The sequence below is a fragment of the Geotrypetes seraphini genome, chromosome 10 (genome assembly GCF_902459505.1).
Source record: "Geotrypetes seraphini chromosome 10, aGeoSer1.1, whole genome shotgun sequence".
Lineage (NCBI taxonomy): Eukaryota > Metazoa > Chordata > Amphibia > Gymnophiona > Dermophiidae > Geotrypetes > Geotrypetes seraphini.
The window spans coordinates 131,014,454-131,039,930 of NC_047093.1; the positions used below are offsets into that span (position 1 = coordinate 131,014,454).

The 25,477-nt window shown below is 40.4% G+C and overlaps 1 protein-coding gene across 1 annotated transcript in view; it reads left to right on the top strand.

Annotated features, from left to right (window-relative positions):
- The window catches only part of LOC117368577 (vomeronasal type-2 receptor 26-like), a 65,314-nt gene that overhangs the window by 14,360 nt on the left and 25,477 nt on the right, over positions 1–25,477 (top strand). Inside the window, exons 2-4 of the mRNA XM_033962308.1 lie at positions 1,066–1,263; positions 10,674–10,965; positions 22,979–23,767. Coding sequence (XP_033818199.1) covers positions 1,066–1,263; positions 10,674–10,965; positions 22,979–23,767 — 1,279 coding nt within the window. The remainder of the gene's footprint in view (positions 1–1,065; positions 1,264–10,673; positions 10,966–22,978; positions 23,768–25,477) is intronic.

The following is a 25,477-nucleotide window of genomic DNA, read 5'->3' on the forward strand; positions in this document are numbered from 1 at the left end:
GTTTCTAGATTTGTGAGAGAAAAAAAAAAGAACGTTTTGTTAAATACAATAGATTTAGAATAAGGTTATCCTAGAATGCTTGTAGACTTGTCAGCATGTACAATGATGCAGCCATTTTGAAAATATAGACATGAGCAGCACTTAAAACTGGAAATGGTGATTTCATGACTTGCCAAAGACCCTAAAGTTTCAAGTTTAATTAATTTTAATAGACCATCGTCATGCACCTGGCTGGTTTACAATGCTAAGAAAAAGGTTAAAATAAATTTTGGTAGGGGAGTAGGAGGGGGAAATTTGAACATTAAATAAACAAATTACAAATACGAACATGAGCTTGAGGGGAAAGGGGGAGGGGAAAGTTAATAATTACATCATTAAAAACAAATTAATTAAAGGAAAGAGGGGGGATAAAACACCAGGAATGGGGATCGCTTCTTAAAAGCGGCTCGTGTTTATACTGCTAGCTGTTGGATAGGAAATATTTAGATGCTATGGTATGCGTCTTGGAATAAGAGAGACTCCTTAGGAAAGTAGAGTATTGGAATGTTGTTAATTGAAAATAGCTAAACACAGGAGCCATCCACAAAATACCTCCACTACAAACAAATTTTCCACTCTATGCTAACTTATCTGGGTGTGAATACCTGGAATGACCTACCAGAAACCATCAGGAAAGAAACAAACTAGTCTACATTTAGAAAAAAACCCTGAAGACTCACCTATTTGACAATTAACTGTCTTCAATTCTATATAGCACCCCCCTACTTCTAGGTTCCTCCTCTGAATTTTACATGCGCCCTTCCCCTACTACTCTCCACTTCCTCTTTGATCTGTCGCCTTGAGCATGTATAGATATGTGCGACTCACAAATGGAAGATTAGATTAGATTAGAGAGTAGAACTGAATGGGCAAATATCTACATGGAGAAAGGACACTAGTGGAGTGCCCCAAGAGTCTATACTGGGATCTGTGCTGAATAATGGAGAAACATTGGAATGTTTCATTATTTCTACAAATTCTAATCATTAAAGTTTTTTGTTAGATATTTCCTGCTGTTCCTCTCAGGGTTCAGCAGAATAAAGGGTTCAGCCTGCATAAAGATACAGCCCAGCAATCCAGCACAAGAGGCCAGAATAGCAAATATCTCCACTACCACCATGTACTTGGCTTTGGTGCTCAAGTATGTTGGGATGAAGGTGATCCAGATGCTGCAGAAGACCATCATGCTGAACGTAATGTACTTGGCCTCATTGAAACTGTCAGGTAGATTTCTTGCTAGGAAAGCTACGATGAAGCTGACCCCAGCCAGAAATCCCAGGTAACTCAGAACACAGTAAAATGCAACTATTGACCCTTCATTACATTCAATTACTATTAATCCAATTTCTGATCTCGTATTAAGATATAGGAATGGGGGAGCAGTGAACAACCAGGCAAGACACAGAACAGTTTGAATAAAAGAACAGCAAAGGACTATCGTAACTGAGACCTGGAACCCATCTATTTCTGGAGCTTGCTTCCAGGCTTGGTGGCCATAACCACAGTAATAGTTTTTGCTAGTATGGAGGAGAGAGAGATAGAAAAAGTGATCACAAAGACAGTCTGTCGGAGAAGGCAAGTCACTTTTTCAGGACGTCCAATGAATACCAAGGTGCAGAGGAAGGAGAGCATGAGGGAGAAAAGGAGAATATATCTGAGGTTCCAGTTGTTGGCTCTCACTATGGGAGTGTCTCGGTAATAAATAAAGATTCCCAGAATGACAGCAGTGATTAAAAAGAAGACAATGCTGATAAGAATCAAAACTATGCCCAAAAGCTCTTCGTAGGACAGAAATGTTATCATTTTTGGGATGCAGGCATCTCTGTTTGGATTGGACCACTGGTCCTCTGGGCATGTTGTACAGGTATCCATATCTGAGAATGAAAAATATTGTCTCATTAATCTCATAAATAGTTTGAGTTACAAATAAACACTTGTCCCGTATATTAAAGCATATTTCAAAATCAATTTTTAGCAGACAGTAGCAAACATTAAAGTAACAATGATCCTCCTGCAAATCTTATCCTGCATTATCTGTTAGAAGTACTTGAGCCTGAAATGTTCATTTTTTAAAGGACCCCATATCTCTTACACAAAGCAGGTGTAGTGTCATTGGTGGTATCCAGCTTATGTTTATTGATTAGAGATAGGGTGTTCCACTAGGACATGGGAAGGTCCATTTTAAATAGACCACTGAGATCAAAGACCCAGAAGGGGCCTAAGATAATTGGTTTAATTGGCACACTAATTGGCTGTGCCAATTAAAAACCAATTAAAAGGTCATCAAACAAATGGAATGAAGTGTCTTAAGGGTTAGACAAAGAATTATGAAAGGAATGCATGTTTTGCATCTCATTACTATTTTAATTGCCTAATGCGACTTTTGGTGATATACCACAGGTGGAACAAGGGCTCAAAACCAATAGTAAAGTAGGAAGAATCAGACCTATGAGCATCTACAAAAATAGCACCTCAGTACAATCATTCACACCATTTATGAATAGCCGAAAGGAAGCAAGTGACATGGAGGGGTATTTTCAATATGATGTCTATATCTGAATTTAGATGTTTTATGAAAAACGCACATAAATCTAGTTCCAAATAGACATTTTGCAGTTTGGGAAATTGGGCATATCTTGGGTTTTTTTCAAAAATGGATGTGTTAGTGTTCAGTACTGCTGCCCGATTCAGGAATAAAATTTTGATTTGATTCAATTCAGCCTATTGAATCAATTTTTTGATTCGATTTGATTTTCTTGCCCAATTGGGTGGTTTTTTCAAACATACTATTGGGTTTATTTTATTGCCTCTTCATCCCATTTATCCTCTCCTACCCACACTGGCGCTGTGGTGTAAACAAAATAAACAAACAAAAAAGTCTTTTCCTCTCTCTGTTAAATCCTAGCTCATGTTCGCAGTCTAACACCAGCTCTGGCAGGCTACACATTTCAAATCTGACGTATTGTAATCACAAAATAGAAAATAAAATTATTTGTTCTACCTTTTGTTGACTGGTAATTATCCAAATCATGTTGGTCCCAGGTCCCATCCTGCTTACTTTCAAAATAAATCTCACACACCAGCCTTTATATCTTCATAAACTACTTATCCCCCATAGCTCTCCACGAATTCTGAGGTCTACTGACCAAAAACTATTACGAATCCCTTCTATCAAAGAATTCTATAATACTCGAAAAATAAATTTTACAGTTGTTGCCCCTACATTATGGAATGCATTACCTCAACAACTTAGAGAATAACAACATCTAGATAAATTCAAGATCAATTTGAAGACATTTCTATTTCAAGATGCATTTGCCTCTTCTTAGTTTCTTTTGCCTCTTCTAATTTTTTTTTTTTTTTTCTCTTTTCTTCCCATTTTCTTTGTTCTTAAACTCTTCCGATTCCAATTCATGCAACCAACCGCTTTAAAAAAGCGATCCTATCCAATATGTTTTTTCCCATCCCCACTTTTCCCTTTCTTCTCCAAAATATGTAACTTTCCCCCTCCCTTTCCCTCCTATCCGCACGTTCATGTTAGTCAAACTATGTCTTTAATGTTCACTCACTACATTTTATATTTAAAATTTTTATAAATCTTATTGTAAACCGGCCAGATACTTTGTGATGGTCGGTATATTAAAAAGTTAATAAACTTGAAACTTGAAACTCTGGTTGTCTTCTGAAACTCACTTGCCAGGGTCTCCTGCCCATTTGTCATTTTCTTCTTTCTCCGTGCTAACCATCCACCTTCTAGCTCTGTCCTCCCCTTCCATTTACTTTCCCTCCCCAGGAGGTCTGGCATCTATCCTTTTGTCATCTCCATTCCCCGCAGCTGCAGCGATGGACCCCACCATCTCTCCTTTTCTCAACTACCCTTTCATCCAGAATCTCTCCCTCCTTCCCAATTACCCCAGGGTCCACCAGCTCTCCCTTTCTCTTCCCAACTACCCTCCTATCCAGTATCTCTGTCCCCAACCCCCTCCATACCATCCCTCGTGTCCAACTTCTCTCCCTTTGATCCTTCCCTCCCTAAATCCAATTGTCCATCATCTCTCTCCCTCTCCTCTGTATTTCTTCCCCCCCTCCCCCAAAGGAATAATTTAAGTACTCCGGTCTATTTCCTCTGAAGAATTTATGGCAGCTCTTTTTAAATTTTTGTAGATAGGGTGTAATGTGGATGACTCCACTTGAATTTTTTGTCACCAACTATATACATTCTGTTTTTTTCCACGGACATATATGGACAATACTGTTAGAATTCACAGAAAGGGCACTGCTGAACAGACAGTTGCATTACTATCATAGGGAAAGAAGGAATGCACATAGGAACCGCATAAGTCCTATTACCAGTCAAGATGCTGAAGGTGCACGAGGCAAGCAAGCAGAGATGAATATTAATACCCTGGGACTCCTACCGTATTAGATGATACTCACAAGAAGCTGGAGCAGAAGGTACACACAAAGCGTCCCACGGTGATGTCAATGTACGTCACCCCTCGTTGCTCACACTCAAAGCAGTGGCAGTTGGGCAGGCTGGAGCCCAGCTCCCGTACTCGCCGACCTCCAGACCTCATCCTGCTCTTTTGCGGGCTTCTTCACCATAATGGCGGTGACAGATAACGACGGGGGGGGGGGGGGGGCGTGGAACCGTTTCTAGACTAGGCCCCCTTGTACTAAACTGTGCTAGTGGATTTTATCGCCGGGAGCCATGCTGAATGCTGTGTGAAGCTCCCAACACTCATAGGAACTAGTGTGGTTTAGTACAAGGGGACCTAACCTTCACACTCGCCCACCATTTTCCTCACCAGCTGCAAGCCACCATAGGAAGCGGGGGAACTAACCCACCCACACGACTGCCCACCAATCCCCTACCAGCTCTCTCCCCGAAGGAGAAAAGAAAAAGCAAGAGTAACACCCACTCGCACACCTCAGACACAAGCCGTGCCACACATAACCCCACCCCAAAGCAACAGCATCCAATCTGTGGGCACCGAATCGGCGAGGCCCTTTTTTTTAAAAAAAAAAGGGAATCGATTTGAATCGATTCACCCGAAGTGAATCGGTGAATCGATTTGAATCAGAAATCGAGCAGCACTAGTGTTCAGTGTTTCTACCTTTTGGAACTATTTTTGAAAAAAGCACATCCAAAATAAAAATGCACAAACCAAACGATTGAGATGTAGGAGGAGCCAGAAGAGTGGGGCACCTAAAGGGGCACTGCAGTGAGCCTCACATAAAAAGTCCCAGGTGCACATCTCACCATAAGCTCCTTATATTGTCTGGGGAGCCCTTCAAAGCCACCCAAAACCTACTGAACCCAACTGTACACCACGCCAATAGATTGTATGCCTACAGGTGACACCTATATGTGGGTAGAATGGGATTAGGATGGGGTTTGGATGGCTCAAATGGCTAAAAATGTATTTTTTTTAAAAAAAAGGGAGACAAAATTTTTTTCAGATATATAAGTGAAAGGAGGAAGATGAAAAATGGAATTGCTAAACTAAAAGATGCTGGGAACCGATATGTGAGAGTGATGAGGAAAAAGCAAACGTGCTAAACAAATACGTCTATTCTGTGTTCACGGCAGAGAATCCTGGAGAAGGACCGAGATGCCAGAGGGTGGTGGTTAATGGAAGTCGCTCAGAGGAAGGAAAGGTGACTAGTGGAGTCCCTCAGGGTTCGGTGCTGGGGCACATCCTGTTCAATATGTTTGTGAGTGACATTGCTGAAGGGATAGAAGGGAAAGTTTGCCTTTTTGCGGATGATACCAAGATTTGTAACAGAGTAGACACCGAAGAGGAAGTGGAAAATATGAAAAAGGATCTGCAAAAGTTAGAGGAATGGTCTAATATCTGGCAACTATAATTCAATGCAAAGAAATGCAGAGTAATGCATTTGGGGATTAATAATCAGAAGGAACCGTATATACTGGGAGATGAAAGGCTGATATGCACGGACGGGGAGAGGAACCTTGGGGTGATAGTGTCCGAAGATCTAAAGGTGAAAAACAGTGTGAAAAGGCAGTGGCTGCTGCCAGAAGGATGCTGGGCTGTATAAAGAGAGGCATGGCTAGTAAAAGGAAGAAGGTGTTGATGCCCCTGTACAGGTCATTGGTAAGGCCCCACTTGGAGTATTGTGTTCAGTTTTGGAGACCGTATCTGGTGAAGGACATAAGAACACTTGAAGCGGTCCAGAGGAGGGTGATGAAAATGATAGGAGGCTTGCACCAGAAGACGTATGAGGAGAGATTGGAACCCTGAATATGTATACCCTAGAAGAAAGGAGAGACAGGGGAGATATAATTCAGACATTCAAATACTTGAAAAGTATTAACTAGAACTAAATCTTTTCCAGAGAAAGGAAAATGGTAAAACCAGAGGACATAATTTGAGGTTGAGGGATGGTAGATTCAAGAGCAATGTTAGGAAATTCTACTTTACGGAGAGGGTGGTGGATGCCTGGAATGCGCTCCCGAGAGAGGTGGTGGAGAGGAAAATGGTGACGGAGTTCAAAGAAGCGTGGGATGAACACAGAGGATCTAGAATCAGAAAATAATAGTTAAATGATGAAGAACTAAGGGCAGTACTGGGCAGATTTGCACAGTATGTGCCTGTATATGGCCTTTTGGTTGAGGATAGGGTGGGGAGGGCTTCAATGGCTGGGAGGGTGTGGCTGGGCTGTAGTGAGCTTTGACAGAGACTTCAGCAGTTGGAGCCCAAGAACAGTACCGGGTACAGCTTTGGATTCTTGCCCAGAAATAGTTAAGAAGAAAAAAAAAAAATTTGAATTGAATCAGGTTGGGCAGACTGGATGGACCATTTGGGTCTTTATCTGCCATCATCTACTATGTTACTAAGTGTCATATGAGCCTGAGTCTCCATTTCTATAGTTCACGACACACCCACCAGGCTATTCCAGGAACCTGCTCACTGATCTAGTAGGACTGGCCATAATATCTGAAATTGACTTACAGGCAGGCATGCACTGTTTCATTCATATATTTGGGGGGGGAGGGAGGTACGGTTAAAGGGTGTTAATGAGCACAGAGAGTGTGTGTGGCGGTCATACATGCATTGCTACTGAGTGTATCAAAAAATATGCAAATGCTAATATCACAATGTATCTCTCCGCCTTGAAAAAGTAAAGCGAAACGCGTCGGCGACCAAGGAGGAGAGATACTAAAAACTAAGTACCTGTAATTCTAATTATGAATAAATAAGAGAAAAAAATATTAAACTTTAAATATATAAAATATGTTACATAACTTCAGCAGGATCAATGAGGATTCAATGCACTTGAAGTTAAGGTACTCGGTGGTGGGTCTGAGGGTCCATCAAGACTGGAGTTTCGTCAGTTGACACGATAGGGAATGTGGATTATATGAATGTGGTATCTGATCTGAAGAGCATTTTAAAGATTGTGATTTGGAAAGCATCCCCAGAATCTACTACACCCACCTATTCACCACCCCAATAGCCCTTATGGCTGCAGGAGCGGGGCTGCACATGTTTCACCATGAATGCAGTGATTAGAGTGGCTTATGGGCCTGGGTCCTCCTCTCCATGGTTCACTAACCCACCCCCCAAGACCACTTAAGCTACCTCTATGCAGCTCTACTAGGCTTTCCTATGCCAGGCTGCCAGCTGCTGATGTTCTGGAGGCAGATATGTAAAGTTGTTATTACGATTTTTATGGGGGTGGGGGGTTAGTGATCACTGGGGCAGTGTGTGGGAGTCTGTGCTTTTTGTCTGCAGTGCTTATCTGGTCACTTTGGATACCTTCTTGTGACGTAGGTTTTAGAAGGCCTAAGTCAACAACGTCCAGGTTCCGTCTTGTCAATGTTGTAAAACTTTCGGTTATACATGCAGAACAACTAAGTCTAGGACGGCCACGTCCTGCCCAAATCCCACCCTCATCACTCCTCCTGATACGCCCCTTTTATCTCTGGTCGTTCAGCACCACTATGAAGGCCTAGGTCATTTTTCAATACGTCTAAAACCCAGTTCGATTATCATCACTTGGACGACCTGTCTCACTGATCGATTGAGGCCAGTTTTTAGACGTATTTCCGTTTCAATTATGATCCCCAAAGTGTTTACTTCACTCACGCTGCCAATGGCCTGGAATGTTACAGCATTGCTGGGTGAGTAAGCACCAGGTCCTGCAAGGGGGGAGAGAGGGGTAAGGGTGATCTCTGGCTAGGTGAAGGATTATGAAGAACACTCAACTAATAAGATAAGTTGCTTGGTCGAGTTTTTCAAATGTGGATTTTACACACAGTAACTCTGATATTGAGTACCCAATTTAATGTCATTAAGTCTTTAGCACTATAAGGTGTGGGGCTGCTCTATTAAGTAAAATTAGCAAGTAAATAAGTTGTTAGAGTAGAGGCCAATGATTGGAGCAGGAGCTTATACACTACGCAGATTTTCCAGTTGATGACTGTGTCGTTATGCGTAGGCTCCATTTCTGAGGCCATTTGGTTAAAAAAAAAAAAAAAAAACTACGCAGATTTTCCAGTTGATGACTGTGTCGTTATGCGTAGGCTCCATTTCTGAGGCCATTTGGTTAGATAACTATATATATAAAAATTTGTTTAAAAAAAACTTATAAAAACTTATTACTAAATTTCTATAAAAATTACATAAGAATAATTTGAGTATACTGAGATGTAGAGTCTGCTGGAGTGGTATTCTATTCTTATTGTTTGTATTTATATATAATACCACAGGGTTATATTACGTTAGGTGAAGGGGGTCCCATTAGTGGCTCAGGCCCATCTAAGACAAACCAGTAGTGGCCGTCTTTCTCCCCTCTCTCCCACATCTGGATTCAGCATTTACCCGACTCACCAATCCATAGCCCGGCAACTCCCCATCTCTCTAAACCTCACCCCTCCCAGTATACCACATCACCCATGTAAGCAGGCCAAACAATGAACATCTTCTGCCTGCACTAGCTCTGCAAACTTCCCTTGCTGTTGCAACCCAGGAGCTGAGGCACACCAGAAGAGATAGTTGATGGGCTGTGGGCAGGAAAGGGAGGCAGCAAAAGGCAGATCTAGGGGAAGAAGCAAAATGCAGGATAAAGTGTGGTGGCAGCGGAGGCGGCATTGGTGGTAGTTTGAGAAGACCAACATAGATGTGGGTCCATCCAAAAAAAACAGATATGACCAGAATCTCAATAACTGTGCAGAGTGAATGGGCTATTTTGTCTTTTCATGTTATCACTGTATTGCATCATATTGCGCTGTTATTGCGCTATATTACACTAGCATTGTAATCAAATAAATATTTCTCTCTAGTTAATTAAGTCACTAGATCCATAAGATTATTTTTAAAAGAAACAACCTGTATTTTCATAGTAAATATAGGTGACAGGAGCAGATGTTCCTTAAGGCTTGACCTCTGAGCATTAAGGCACAGCAGAGACCATCTGGTGTCCTCAGAGGTGTTGGAGCTCAGCTAGAAATAGAGCAGTCATCTCAACATCAGCATTGTAATTTCACTGTCTTTCTCCTTTGGTATAAATGCAGATATCTACTTCTGTGCATCTATCATTCAAATATTCAATTGGCGAAGACTATCGGGAGCCATAAAGCATCCCATGCTATGCCTAAGACGGTCAATTGGAGGAGGAAGAGAGAGCATTTTCACAGAAGATCTTTCGTTATTTTAAAGATGGAAGCTGAGCTGCTTCTGATGTTGGTGCTCTGTGACATCCTTTCGAAGAAGGCAAAGTGTCAGTGCACACTCAAGAGATTCAAAACAGTACAACCAGATTATGGATACCATAGAGATGGAGACATCATAATTGGGGGACTCATTAACTACGAAGAACTATTATCAAGTTGTAAAAGAATCCTTCGAATATTCCTCCAATATAGTAGGACAGGGCATGTAAGTAGCATCATGGATGAGCTCCTATCTGTAATATGCGTGCAAGTTTTCTTTTGATTGATCATGATATGAAATGTTAGAAGGATTTCTGGATGCAAAAGTTGTCAAAGCTAGAAACACGTATTTACTGTGATGTGAGAATGAGGATCGTGTGGGTACAAGAGAGGTCAGCATTTGGGGGGGGGGGGTTGTCTCTCCCTCTCTGCTTGACTTCTCCTATCTTCTCTTCCCATCTCATCACTTCTTCCCTTCTTTTTAAATCTTTCCCCTTTCATTACCCCACCTTTCATCTCTACCATTTCTTCCCATGTATCTTTTCCTATTCCTCACAGTCTGGGACACAACTCTACCTGCGTTGGATATGAATTTCAAGCTCAGGTCCGGCGCTCTTTTCATTGGTGAGATCAGGGAACATTGACTGGTACTTCCAATCATAGCATCCCTGTTATCACTTCCTCAATAAACGTCTGCTGGCTCATACAAAAACACAGAGGTGCTAGGATCCCGTGATTAAGGCTGTATACATTTGTGTAGGATGTGCATTTATCTGCTGTGGGCTGAGAGCATGGTTGAAGAATAGAAAACATATGGGAGGAGGGAGAAAGATGGGGGGAAAAGCCCATTTAATTTCTGCTAAACCTTGAGCAATGTTTCTAACCTTAATATCTTTCTATATCTTTTATTTTGATGCTATTTTTTCATATTATCTGTCATTTATTGTCCTTCAAGTCTTTCACCATTGAAGTATTTCAACTTCCTGGCTTTTGTGTCTGCGGTGGAGGAGATTAACAACAGCTCGGAGCTCTTACCCAATCTCACCCTGGGATTCCACTTTTGTGAACCTTATACTGATTTGTTATTAATGTATAGAGCTGCTATAAATATATTTTCAGGAATGGACACCGGGGTCCCAAACTACAGCTGCAAAAGTTCTGGTCCATTGGCTGCTGTCATTGAAGGTCTTCCGTCTGTGCGATCGAGTGAGTTTTACAGCTTCTCCAGTATATACCACTACCCACAGGTCAGGGAGCATCTTTGATTTCACTTCATATCCTCTTCTTCAAACTTTCCTTATAGAACATCAACGTTCAGCCAATTGAAACCAAGGTCCCCTTTTACAAAGCCACGCAGGCGAGTGCTACGCGTCAAATGATCCGATGCCCATTCAATTCCTATAGGAGTGAAAACATTTACCATGTCATCCCGTGCTGTCAAGCTTTGTAAAAGGGGGCTCAGGTTATTAATCACTCAAGACAGTGGAATTTAGCTTTAAGAATTAGAAAATACCACTGAGTCTTGTAAACGAGTTATTTGTAAGGGCCAGAATACTCAGGTAAATATGCATAATGTGGGAACAATGTTTGGAGTGATTTATTCATGCTCTTTCACCCCATCCATCATTTGTTTTAAAATGTCCCTTACCTACATGATGGTTAAAAGGTTTATTATATGAAGTGTAGATATTAGAGATAAGGAAGTGCATTTTTAAATTGTAGAGAGCTCTGCAAAGCCTAAGGGGCTCATAATCGAAAGAGAAAAACGTCCAAAAACTGGCCTAAGTCGGCACTTGGATGAACATTTCTCAAAAACATCCAAGCACCGAAAATAAAAACGGGTTTTGGACGTATTTCTAAATGACCTAGGCCTTCATAGTGCCGCTCAACGTCCAAAGCTAAACGGGCAGTTCGGGAGGTGTGTCGAGGGCAGGAGTTGGGCGGGATGTGGGCTGGCTTAGACTTAGTCGTACAGCATGTATAACCGAAAGTTATACAGCCCAGGATCAACGGAACTTGGACGTTGTGACTTAGACCATGTAAAACATGGTCTAAGTCACAAAAACCCACCTAAACTCACCAGATAAGCACTGCAAACACATAAAACAGACCCCCAAACACTACCCCAGTGATCACCAATCTCCCCCCACCCTCATAAAAATTTTATTTACAACTTTAAATTTCAACCTCCAGACCATCATCACCTGGCCGCCTGGCATAGGAAAGCCTAGTCGTTTAGCTCAGAGGCAGCTCATGTCATCTTGGGGGTGGGTTAGGGACCCATAGAGAGGAGGACCCATGCCCATAAGCCCCTGTAATCACTGCATTGATACTTAAACATGTGCACTGCCCTATATACCCCCAAAACCCTTTTTGACTGGCATATAAGTAGCTCCTGCAGACATAAGGACTATTGGGGTGGTAGATAAGTGGGTCTAGGGGATTCTGGAGGTGGTTTGGGGGGGGGCTCACTGTCACCTATAAGAGAGCTGTAGTGAGGAGAAGCCACGGCACCCTTTTTGTGAAATTCACAGCAGTGCCCTGTAAGGTACCCCACTATTTAGGTGGCATGTCTGGGTGTGCAGTCCATCACTTTGCAGACCACTCCTACATCCAACAGGGCTTGTTCTAGGCGTTTTGGACTTGGACGGAAAGTTGGATGGAAATGAGGTATAAAGATAGACGATTTAGCAGTTTGGACAATCAGATCGGCAGGACGTATAATTAGACAATTTTCGAAAATGTGTCTTAGGCTCTTTTTAACTTTGGACGACTTGCAAGATGGACGTAAACGGACTTAGACGTCCCTTTCGATTATGCCCCTCCACGGAAGTATTTACACCTGATTTGTCTCAGATTCACTATAAGAAGGATGAGAGGAAACTTCCTAGCCCTCGTAAGGTCCTTTCTCTTTTGGGTATAATACCTGGAGGTTAAACTACTGGACCAGAGACTGCCAGACCTCGTTGGCTCTCTTTTAATCCTTCCTCATCCATGAAAAGGAAAAAATACTCTATTCTCCCCACCAGAAGTTCAATGAAGATGTGGGTATTTGCCATGCCAAATCTACACATAAGTTTGCAAAATAATTTTGATAATGTCCCATGGAGGCATGCAAGTTTGTACAGATTTAAGAGCAAGTTAAAGCATTTGATAGCTAGAAAACTTGATTAGGAGCCCCAATTGAATCCCATTTCATAACTTTTTTGAAGACATTACTCTCTCCCTTCCTATTGTTTTTTTCCCATACGTGTCTTATTTGCTATCAACAACTTGTATTTCTTTTCCTATCCTTTCCTTTTGTTTAATATGTTTTGTCAGGTTAGTTCTATTCGTTTGTTTTGTTTCCCCCAGAAATTTGTAGTTTTATTGATTTGTACATCGTTTAGAATTTTGAATAAGCAATTAATCAAATTTATAATAAGTTTGAAACTTAACTCTATAATGTCACCTATTGTAAGCCTATTCTTGAGAAAGTACCACCACAAATGACCACAAATGAACATATTTACATCCAGATTGTATAAAAAGTGTGAAAAATTAAACTTTGCGACCCATTCCTAGATTTTACCTGTGAGTCCAAAAAGGGACTGCAGAAATGGGAGGGTCATTGGTAGATAATAATAATAATAACTTTATTCTTCTATACCGCCATAGTCGTGAGACTTCTAGGCGGTTCACACTGAAGAGAGCTGGACAGTCAGCGAGTTACAATATGTTGAAGTCTGGGATACAGTATATAGAAACTTACAAAAAGCATATAGAATCTTACAAAGGGTCCGGGATACAGCGTATAGAATCTTACAAAAGGCAGTGAAAATACAGCAAACAGAGTCTTAAAAAGGCAGCAAAATATAATTTTAGACATTTCAGACTTGAAAGCAGGAGTGGACATATGTAGTGTTAGGTGTAGATACTTTTTTAGGTGACAATTCTGTTGAATAAGGCCGATTTTATGACTTTTCTAAAGGCATTATATGTCAATCTTGCTCCATTTAAGTAGCTGTCTAACCAGTGTTGTTGTTTGTTAGATTGGTACATAAAAGGTTTTGTATTTGCAGCCGGTAATGCTTGGGTATGCAAATAGGTTGCTGTTTCTGGTTTGTCTCGTAGGACTGTATAGAGTGAAGTGAGGTAGCAGGTATCTAGGAGCTAGTCCCCAAACCAGCTTGAAACATATGCAAGAGAACTTGAAAATTATTCGTGCCTCCATTGGTAGCCAGTGAAGCAGTTTGTAGTAGGGGCTAACATAGGTCTTTCCTTCAAGTTGCGCGGGTAGTTATCGAATAAGGTGGGATCTAAGCCCAGTTAACCATAAGAATTTGCACCACTTTCAGTTCGTATACATGGCCACACCTAAATGTAGTCTCATTTCCCAGACATTAAGGGCTATATTCTGTAGATGGCGCCGTAAGTTATGTGCCCTTATATGTATTGATATCGCCTGCAAGCATCTAACTTAATGGTTTTAATTGGCTTTAATTGGTGTGGTAATTGCGGTGTTTAAAACCAATTAAAAACTCTTTTTTTTTCCCAAAAACTTTATTCATTTCACAACTCAAATCAAGTACAATCAATATAAATAACATTTTACCTTTCAAATACAACTGACATCTTATAATTTGTTCTTATAAATTAATATAATAAATCTTTTCCTTAATCATTTATAAAGATGAATTAATTTAATTATAATCAAAAAATACCCACCTCCCTCCCCCCCCTCCCCCCTTCCCTCCCTTAATATCTTAAACATTTTATTCAGAGAAGAATATTTTTAATCTTTACAATAGTCCATCAATGGCCTCCACACTTTTTGAAATTTGTTAAAATACCTTTTTTGGACAGCTAACACCCTTTCCATTTTATGTATATGACAAACAGAATTCCACCAAAAGCAATAATTAAGACCCTTCCAATTTTTCCAATTAGATGTGATCTGTTGAATGGCAATCCCAGTTAAAATTAACAATAATTTGTTATTATTCGATGATATTTGTTTCTTTGCTCTCATTTCTATACCAAATAAAACTGTGTCATATGATAAGGCCACATGATTTTCTAACAAAGAATTAATTTGATTCCAGATTGATTTCCAAAATTCTAATATATACGGACAATAGAATAACAAATGATCTAAAGTCCCTGCTTCAAGATGACAAAGCCAGCATCTATCAGATTTAGAGCTATCTAATTTTTTTAACCGAACAGGGGTCCAGAAAGCTCTATGTAGCAAAAAAAACAAAACAAAACACATTTGTCTCAAAGAAGCAGACATTGTACATCTCATCCTCCAAGACCAAATCCGTGGCCATTGAGATGCCGTAATTTCGTGCTTAATTTCAAAGCTCCAAATATCTCTAAGACCATTTCTTGTTTTTTTTTTTTCAATAATCCAGATATTAATTTGTACCACTGTGCGGTAAGTCTGCCTGAAAGCATAGGAATTCTAAACTATATTGATTATTAAGATTTTTCCATTCAGGGAACCCGAGATTCTCGGCGAGAGGGAGAATTAGAAGGGCTTGAGCACGCGCAGATGCATGCTCAAAGCCGGCAGAGACTGGGAAGAAGAAGATCTTCAAGCGGCACCAACACTTGTGGGTTGCGTGCCGATGCCAAAGGGGGGGTGAGTTAAAGTTGGTCGGGCGGGGGGTTCCTGATCTCGAGGGAGGGTGCCAATTCGAGCGGGAGGGGGCCCTTTGCGAGCGGGGGGGAGCGATGCCGGTTATCGGGGGGTGCTTATCGCTTGCAAGATTATATATTAATAATAAATTTTCAGAGATATTTAATTTGCGGAGAGGGGTTAGACAAAGTTGTCCATTATCTCCTTTGCTTTTTGATATACAGTCAACACTCGGTTTGCGAGACCACATTTTGCAGAATGTTTTGCTCGTCTTGCAAAACACTCGCAAACTGGGTTACTCGCAAACCGAGGTTTGACTGTATATCAAAAAGCAAAGGAGATAATGGACAACTTTGTCTAACCCCTCTCCACAAATTAAATATCTCTGAAAATTTATTATTAATATATAATCTTGCAACAGGGGAGTTATACAATGTTTGAATCATTTGTATGAATCCTGATCCAATTCTAAACCATTCCATTGCTTGTTACATAAAGGACCATTCCACTCGATCAAAACCTTTTTCAGCATCTAACGAAACACAGAAGGCTGGATCCTTAATATCTTTGGATAGTTTCAACAAATGTAAGGCCAATCTAGTGTTGTTAGAAGAATGTCTATGAGCTACAAATCCAGTCTGACACATACCAATGAAATGGGGAAGAGCCTTAGTTAAACGCAAAGCTAATGTTTTAGCCAAAATTTTCCCATCTACATTTATTAAAGAAATAGGTCTATAGTTTGAAACCAATGTGGGATCTTTATTTGGCTTAGGCAAAACTATAGTAACTGATTCTGTCATAGTTCTTTTAATACTGCCATTATTTAATTGTGTTTGATACAAATTTAATAGATAAGGTAAAATGGTAATTTGAAAAGATTTGTAAAAGTCTACTGTGAAACCATCACCACCTGGAGCGGATCCAACTCTAAGGGATCCCAATGCTGCTTGCAATTCTTTTAGTGATATAGGCTTCTCTAAACTTTCTTTTATATGATCAGGAATTTTTGGTCCTTTAACTTTAAAAATTCTAACCCTGCTTTTTCCTTCTCTGAATAAGGCTCAGAAGAATACAGGGACTTATAAAATTTCAAAAACTGTTTTAGAATTACATCCGTTTGAGAAGATGTATTTCCTTTTTCATCTTTTACCATCCTTATTTTTGCTCTTCTTTTTTTTACTTTTAAATAATTCGCCAATAATCTTCCCGCCTTGTTCGAATTTCCATAGTGCATTGTTTGTTGAGAGAATAAGTCTTTTTTTACCAATGTAGAAGAAATCTCATTATATTGTCCTTTAATTTTTAATAAATCTTGTAAAGTAGAATTATCCCATTTATTCATTAAATTTGATTCTAATCTCTTTATTTCTTGTTCCAAATTAGAGAATTGTTTTTTAATTTGTTTCTTATTACATGTTGAAAAGGAAATAATTTGTCCTCTTATGGTAGCTTTGAATGCATCCCAAATTGTTTCTATAGAGACATCTGCAGTATTATTAAATTGAAAGTATTCATTAATTTTTGACTTAATTCTCTCAACAAAATTGGGATCTGCAAGCAATGTATTATCAAATTTCCATTTTAATTTATTAATCATTTGATCAATTAAATTTATTTTGATCCATACCCCTCCATGATCAGCTTATGATTTATCTTTAATCTTATCTATTGTTTTGCCTTTTGTCTTTGTTTTGTTCTATTTCTATCATTTAAATTTCTCCAGAATTCTACTGTTCAACGGCTCCCCCTTCTGCTTCTATTCCTTTCTCTCCTCTCTTCTACCTTCCAAAGTATTTAGATCAATGCTGTCTTGTTAAAATGTTTATTTTATTTTTATTTTTCCTCTAACTCTACTTTTCACTTCTCTATTACCCTCCAGGTACTTTAGTTAGATTGTGAGCCTTCGGGACAGTAAGGGGATTTTTCAAGTACCTTTCTTATTTCTAATCTTAATGTATATTTTCTGTAAACCGCTTAGAACCTAACGGATGTAGCGGTATATAAGAAATAAATTACATTACATTACATTACATAGAATGATTGGATCAATTGAAGCTTGCGTTACTTGTTGAACTAAGGAATTTGAAACAAATAAATAATCTATTCTAGAAAAAGATTTATGAATCTGGGAACAAAAAGAAAATTCCCGATCATTAAAATGAAATATTCGCCATATATCATGTAAAACACAATTTTGTACCAAATTATCTAACTTGTGTCTTAATATAACTGTTTCTTTAGCCAAGTCTGGAACTATTGCTAATTTAGAGTCTTTATATGAAAAGTTCTTAACTTCATTTGCTGCTTTAATAATGTCCAGAACATGTTGAAATCTTAGTAATTTAAATATAATTGTTCTTGGCTCACCTTGCGTGGATTTAGTACCAATTCTATGTGCTTTTTCTATCTCAATAGGAATTTTTGTTTTTATTGAAAGAATCTTTGGGATTGTATCTTTCAAAAAGGAAATAATATTTTTTCCTTCATATCCTTCCTTAAGACCAAACATTCTTAAGTTCTGTTTCTTGAAAAAATTTTCAAGATCAATTAATCTCTGCTGCAGTGTAGTCATTTTTTTATGATCTTCTTTATTTTCAATCTGTGTTTTTTCCAAAATCTCAATTCTGTTTTCCATTTTGTTCATTCTATGGTTGATGATATCTAATTTTCAATTCATTTATTTCTTGCTTCAATTCCACCATTGTTACACTTATATTTTCCAATTTATCCAATATTTCAATAACATCCAAAGCATCAAGTGAGGATGATATTCCACTGACCGTTTATAAGTCTTCCTTTAATCTTTTTGGTTTCACTGTAGATATTCCTAAATTCTCTTGGGACTATTGTTTAACAGAAGTCATCTTCAAAAATTATTCTTCCAAATATGATAAAATAAGAGGATATCATATAAATATTTCCTACTAAATAAGTCCAAGAGAGGGAGCTCAAACTTCAACCTGCCATATGCTGTGCCTCCAAGTTCCGGAATCAAAACTCTTTTAGAAAGAAGGTAGACATGGTTAGGAGCAGAGAAGACCTTAGGCGCCATTAGTAACATAGCTTAGTAACATAGTAGATGACGGCAGATAAAGACCCAACCTGATTCACTGTAAAAAAATTTTTTAAAAAAAATTCTTCTTAGCTATTTCTAGGCAAGAATTCAAAGCTCTATCTGGTACTGTGCTTGGGCTCCAACCGCTGAAGTCTCCATCATAGCTCACTCCAACCCAGCCACACCTTCACAGCCATTGAAGCCCTCCCCAGCCCATCCTCGACCATAAGGCCATATACAGACACAGAGCGTGCAAATCTGCCCAGTACTGGCCTTAGTTCTTCAATATTTCTTATTATTTTCTGATTCTAGATTCTCTGTGTTCATCCCACGCTTCTTTGAACTCCGTCACCATTTTCCACTCCACCACCTCTCTCGGGAGCCATTCCAGACATTCACCACCCTCTCCGTAAAGTAGAATTTCCTAACATTGCTCTTGAATCTACATAACATAACATAACTTTATTTTTCTATACCACCTTAATCAAAAGAATTTTAGGCGGTTTCCACAAAAGAGAAAAAAACTGGACAATCAGTAAAATACAAAATGGTAAAAAAATGAGTACATCCTGTTGTATAAAAAAGACATTAAGATTTAAAATTGATAGGATAAGATTAATTATGTTTAAAAATAAAGATAGAAGCAACCTCAAATTATGTCCTCTGGTTTTATCATTTTCCTTTCTCTGGAAAAGATATTGTTCTATGTTAATACCTTTCAAGTATTTGAATGTCTGAATCATATGTAGCGCAGTGGTTAAAGCTACAGCCTCAGCACCCTGTTGTTGTGGGTTCAAACCCATGCTGCTCCTTCTGACCCTGGGCAAGTCACTTAATCCCCTCATTGAAAATAAAAGGCCTGATAAAATAGGCCTTTAAAACCATGGCCTACCGATTTAGTCACTGTTTACAGAATCCAGGCCTAAGTAGTATTCTATAAATATTACATCATTATAGAATAATGCATAGAGTTTATAGATACCCTATGTAGAATTTAGTCCTTAAAGTGTAGTCACTTAGACTGGCCTAGATGTTAGATTTTCTTGACTAAATAATAGAATTCTATCATTTCCTTGTGTAACTGTGCATCCTGCCCAAATTTCCCACGTACAGTCCCACCGCCAACAGTCTTCTCTAAGAGTTCATTTCCTTGCATAAATGATTCGAATGCCATGGTTTACACACCTTCTTTCTGCCTTCATCTAGTTGGATCTGTAGAGAATTAGCTACATATCCACCTCTGTGTACTCAGATGTCTATGGATGTACTGGTTGCTTGTCCAGATTTACATACATCGATGATGCAGCATCATTTTAAAAAAGCAGGTGCTCATCTCAGTAGCCCTGTTCTCACGATACGAGAACTGACAGGCAGCCATTCGGAGTACAGGGAGGGACCTACAGGCACACAAAAAGTCCGTGCCAGCCTCGTGTACCGCTGTGCTGCTGACGCTGCTGGAAGAGAGCAGGGGAACTGAGGCAGGAGTGCAAAAGTACGCTGGACTGCGGGGATGCCAAAAAAAAGATACTGCGAAGGGGCTTTGACTTTGGGCTGGCTGGCTGGCTTGGTACTGGCTGGCTGGCTGGGTTGACTGGGGGCTGGCTGGCTAGTTGGCTGGCTGCCTTGGGACTGGCTGGCTAACTTGGGGTTGGCTGGGGGCTGGCTGGCTTGGGGTGGGTTGGCTGGTTGGCTGGCTGTCTTGGGGCTGGCTGGCTTGGCACTGGCTGGGGGCTGGGAGCTGGCTGTCTGGCTGCCACTAGACATACCTACTAGTGCTGCCCGATTCAGGGAAAAAATTTTGATTCGATTCGATTCAGCCTATTGAATTGGTTTTTCGATTCGATTCGATTTTCCTGCCCAATTGGGTGGTTTTTTCAAACATCCTGGTGGGTTTATTTTATAGCTTCTTCACCCCCTTTGGCTTCTCCTAATCACACTGGCGCTGTGATGTAAACAAAATAAAGAAACAAAAAGGACTTTTCTTCTCTCTGTTAAATCCTAGCTCACATTTGCAGTCTAACACCAGCTCTGGCAGGATAAATTTCAAATCTGACATATTGTAATCACAAAACAGAAAATAAAATTATTTTTTCTACCTTTTGTTGTCTGGTCATTATTCAAATCTTGTCGGTCCCAGGCTCTGGTTGTCTTCTGATAACTTGCTTGCCAGGGTCTCCTTCTTTCTTCTTTCTCAGTGCTAACAATCCATCTGCCATTTCTGTCCTCCCCTTCCGTTTCCCTTCCCTCCCCCAGAGGGCTGGCATCTTTCCTTTTTTTTGTCTCCATCCACAGATCCACCTTTTCTTAACTACCCTTTCATCCAGCATCTCTTCCTCCTTCCCCACCACCCTAGGGTCCACCATCTCTCCCTTTCTTTTCAAAACTACCCTCCTATCCAGTATCTCCACACCAACCCTTGTGTCCAACTTCTCTCCCTTTCTGTTCCTTATCTCCCTAAATCCCATTGTCCATGACCTCTCTCCCTCTCCTCTATTTTTAGACCCATTATTTCTTCCCCCCCCCCAAAGTCCGGCATATGCATGTCTCTTTGAACCCCCCTTCCCTCCGTGCACTTCTACACCAGGGCCCCCTCCCCTGAAGGTCTGTGCCACCATCCCTGAAGACGTTTCCCCCCTTGAAGGCCTACATCCCATCCCTGAAGACCTTCCTTCCTGTCTCCCCTGAAGGCCTGTCCCACCTCCCTTGAAGGCCTGTCTCCCCCCCGAAGGCCTGTCCCACCCCCCTTGAAGGCCTGTCCCCCCTGAAGGCCTGCCTGCCTGACCCCCCTGAAAGCCTTCTCTACAGGTGGGTGCATCTTATGGTCAAGTGCGTCTTATGGAGTGAAAAATAAGGTAAGTTCTATAAGCACTATAACAAGTACAATAACAAACTACTAAGTCCACAGCAAGGAAGCAAAAAAGAAACCCATAATCTTACAAAACAAAAAGGAAAAATAAAAAATCACCCATCATCGAAACCAGTCACAACCTATCATTCAGTTCCTGGCAAATTAACCCAGACCTGATGCTCCAATATTAGCTTCCACATCTACTGTAATATTAGTCTTTCTAACTGATCTGGTTCAAAGAATACATATTTTAAGTATTTGGCAATGTAATTAAGCATATAGAGGGAAACTTGAGAAAGAAACTACTGTTTCCCTGAAAATAAGACAGTGTCTTATATTTTATTTGGGTCCCAAAAAAGGCACTAGGTCTTATTTTCGAGTAGGGCTTATTTTTTTCATATACAAGATCATCTCTTCCTTCCTCTCCTTCACCCCAATTCTTTCTCTTTCCTTTCCCCCCACATGTGCAACATCTTTCCTCCCCTCTCACCCATCCTCTTGTACCTTCCCTCTGCTGCATGTTTATATCCCTCCCATTCCCCTATGCAGCAGAGCCCTTGCCCAGTTTCCATCCTTCCCTCCCACCCATCCCTTGTGCAGCAGAACCCTTGCCCAACTTTTATCCTTCCATCCCATCTCTCATGCAGCAGAACCCTTGAGCACCCACCACCACCACTGCCGCACAGCCAAACCACTGAACCTCCACTGACCCTCCATCCTTCCCTCCCAACCGATCCCCGCTAACCACGACCATAAATACCTTCCGGCAGAGGAGTGTCGGGCCAGCATCACTCACAGGCTGCTTCGCGGCCTTCTCACTGGGGCCTTCTGTGTACTGATGACATCATCAGTAACGCGGCACACAGAAGACCCCAGAGAGAAGGCCGCAATGCAGCCTGTGATTGCTGCTGGCCTGACGCTCCTCTCTTGGGGGCGGGTCCAGAGGAAGCGCATCTGCTTACGACTAAGGCTTATTTTTGGGGGTAGGGCTTATATTAAGACCTACCCTGAAAATCATGCTAGGTCTTATTTTTGGGGTAGGTCTTATTTTTGGGCAAACACAGTACCTCTGCTATTATTCTAATTTTATTGTTCTTTTGTATGATTGAATTTAAGAAAGAGAAGCAACCAGCCCCATTTTACTCTGCTCTCTCTCCCTAAGAGTTCAGTTCAGATCTTCTGCTACTTCATTCCAGCTGGCTTTCTCATCTCATACTTTTTCTTCTCCTCTCTTATTTATTTTCCATGAAAAGAATCACCCAAAGCAGTTGTCAATATATTTTGTCAATATATTTCCCCTGACAGGCTCACAATCAAAGTGTGGTACATGGTGCAATGGAGCGACTAAGGCCCAGATTCACTAAATATAGGGAGTCAATTGCTGTTGGCTTATTCCTAGCCGATTTTAAAACAGTGATTGGTTCACTATCTTTTTTGCATGCAAATGGTTTGCACAGAGGTGCAAATCATTTGCATGCAAACTCCTGACTCAAAGCAATTGAGTCGGAGTAGAGCCCTGACAGTAGTAACAGGAGAAGCAGTGACTTCCCCAGATTCACAAGGAGGAGCCTAGGATCAAACTCACAACCTCAGGGTGCTAAAGGCAACTGCTCTAACCACTAGGCCACAGCTTCACTTAACAATATAATCATCTTCTAAATATTTGACAAGTGACTGTAACATACATTCACATGCCAAAGGTGGTGATTAATTCAATCTTTTATTTTTCAGCAGATTAGTTTCACCTCAGGGAATCCTTTCATGAGTGACACGGTTAAGTTTCCTAATTTCTACCGGACTGTTCCCAATGAGCTTCACCTTTGCGATGGGATAATCAGGTTGCTGAAGCATTTTGGCTGGACCTGGGTCGGTATAATTGCACTTGATGATGACAACACCATGAGGGCTGTGCAGTTCCTGAGAGAAGGGATTGAGAAGAGTGGAGGTTGCATCGAATTCACTGAAACCTTCAATCACGCCTTGAATTCGCATCCTCAACATATTATAAATATTGAAAAGATCATCAAATCATGTTCAACTAAAGTGATTATTTTATATTGTCATAGAGATTTCATAGAATATATAACACAAATAATCATCTCAAAAATAGGAAAGGTTTGGATCACCATTGCTGAATGGGGACTTATGGAAGCCTCATACGAAGGTGAGAAGATTAAAGGCTTAACTTTCACTGTGGGAAAGAAAAATATTCCAAGCTTTCACAGATTTGTCCGTGAGGTGAATCCTGCTATGTTTCCAAGTGATGATTACATAGAGGAGTGGTGGAAGGACCTGTGTAATGACAAGTGCCCTGAGAGCATCCAAAGATCCTGCAGCGAAAACAAAAAAGGTAGAATCGTCTTATACTGTGATGTCATAAATGATGAGAAGAGCTATAACACCTTCAATGCTGTGTACGCCCTGGCGCATGCACTGCATGACATGATCACATCTAGTCCTGGAAATACCACCCTATGGAATGGAGAAAGGGAGAGATTTTTGGATTTCGTGCCGTGGAAGGTAATTTGATTTTGGGCCTCTGACTTCCAGTTATCTTCCTACAAGTGAGACAGTAGGAGCTGGTGTTTTCTGCTCATGGTTACTTTTTTCTGTAACTTCAGTATTTTCTTTCTTTTTTTTTTTTTTTTTTGTATATATATATTTATTGAATTTTCAATATAATCAAGCATAACTTGTACAAAAAGGAAATTCAGCAAGATAATGAGTAAATAGACATTATAAAACATCAAAAACATCAAATATAAGCTTAATCTCTACTCAAGTCCTCAAATGGGATCCAAGGTGGATGATGGGCAAATAATAATAAGAAAAATTAAATTAGAAAAATATACTAGACTGAGGTAGTACACCCTTTCTTAAACTAAGCACTCATGTATTTTCATGGATTCTAACATTCAAGGAGGTGTACTCTTAATATGTAAAAAATTAAAATCAACAATAAAATTACTAACGTAGTCCAAATTCTCCACTCCTTTTACTATCTTCGTGGCTCATGTCTGCACCCTCTCCAGCAGGGTTATGTCCTTCTTTAGGTAGGGAGACCAGTGTTGGACACGGAATTCCAAGTGTGGTCTGACCATTGCTCTGTAAAGCGGCATTATGACGTCCGCCGATCTACTTGTGATTCCCTTCTTTATCATGCCCAGCATCCTGTTTGCTTTCTTTGCCGCCGCTACGCATTGAGCCGACGGCTTCAGGGTCCTGTCTATCAATACCCCCAGGTCCCTTTCTTGTTCACTCTTGCCCAATGCTAAACCTAACATTTTATATTCTTTGTTTTTCCTGCCCAAGTGCATCATTTTGCATTTTGCTATATTGAAATTCATCTGCCACTTTTCCGTCCATTTCTCTAGGTGGTTCAAATCTTTCTGGAGTTCTTCACTGTCCTTTTTCGACCCAACTGCCCGACATAGTTTTGTGTCATCTACAAACTTGATTATGTTACTTGTTGTTTCCTCTTCCAGGTCATTTATGAAGATATTGAATAAGATGGGCCCAAGAACCGAGCCCTGGGGCACGCCGCTTGTCACCTTCTCCCAGTACGAGAACTTCCCAATTATGCCCACCCTCTGTAATCTGTTTTCCAGCCATTTGCCTATCCATCTTAGTATATCCCCTTCTATTCCATGGCTTTGTAATTTCCTCAGAAGCCGTGCATGCGGAACCTTGTCGAACGCTTTCTGGAAGTCCAAGTATATTATGTCGACCGGTTCTCCGCTGTCTATTTGTTTGTTCACCTTCTCAAAAAATTGAAGTAAATTCGTCAAACATGACTTCCCCTTCCTGAAACCGTGATGACTTGCTCTCATCAGGTCGTGATTTTCCAGGTGTTGCACTATGCTATCCTTAATCAGTGCTTCAACCATCTTCCCAGGAACCGACATAAGACTCACAGGTCTATAGTTTCCCGGTTCTCCCCTTGATCCCTTTTTGAAGATTGGGATGATATTCGCTATCTTCCAGTCATCTGGTATTCGCCCAGTTCTAATTGTCAAGTTAGCTAGGGATTGTAACAGTTCTCCGATTTCTACCTTAAGCTCCTTTAGCACTCTTGGGTGAATTCCATCTGGTCCGTGGGATATGTCACTCTTTAGTGTGTCGATCTGATCATGTCCAGATCCACATTCACTGTGGTAAGGCTATCCTCAACTTTTTCCTTGAATACTCTCCCTGTTTCAGGCATTGATGCAGTATTCTCCTTGGTAAAGA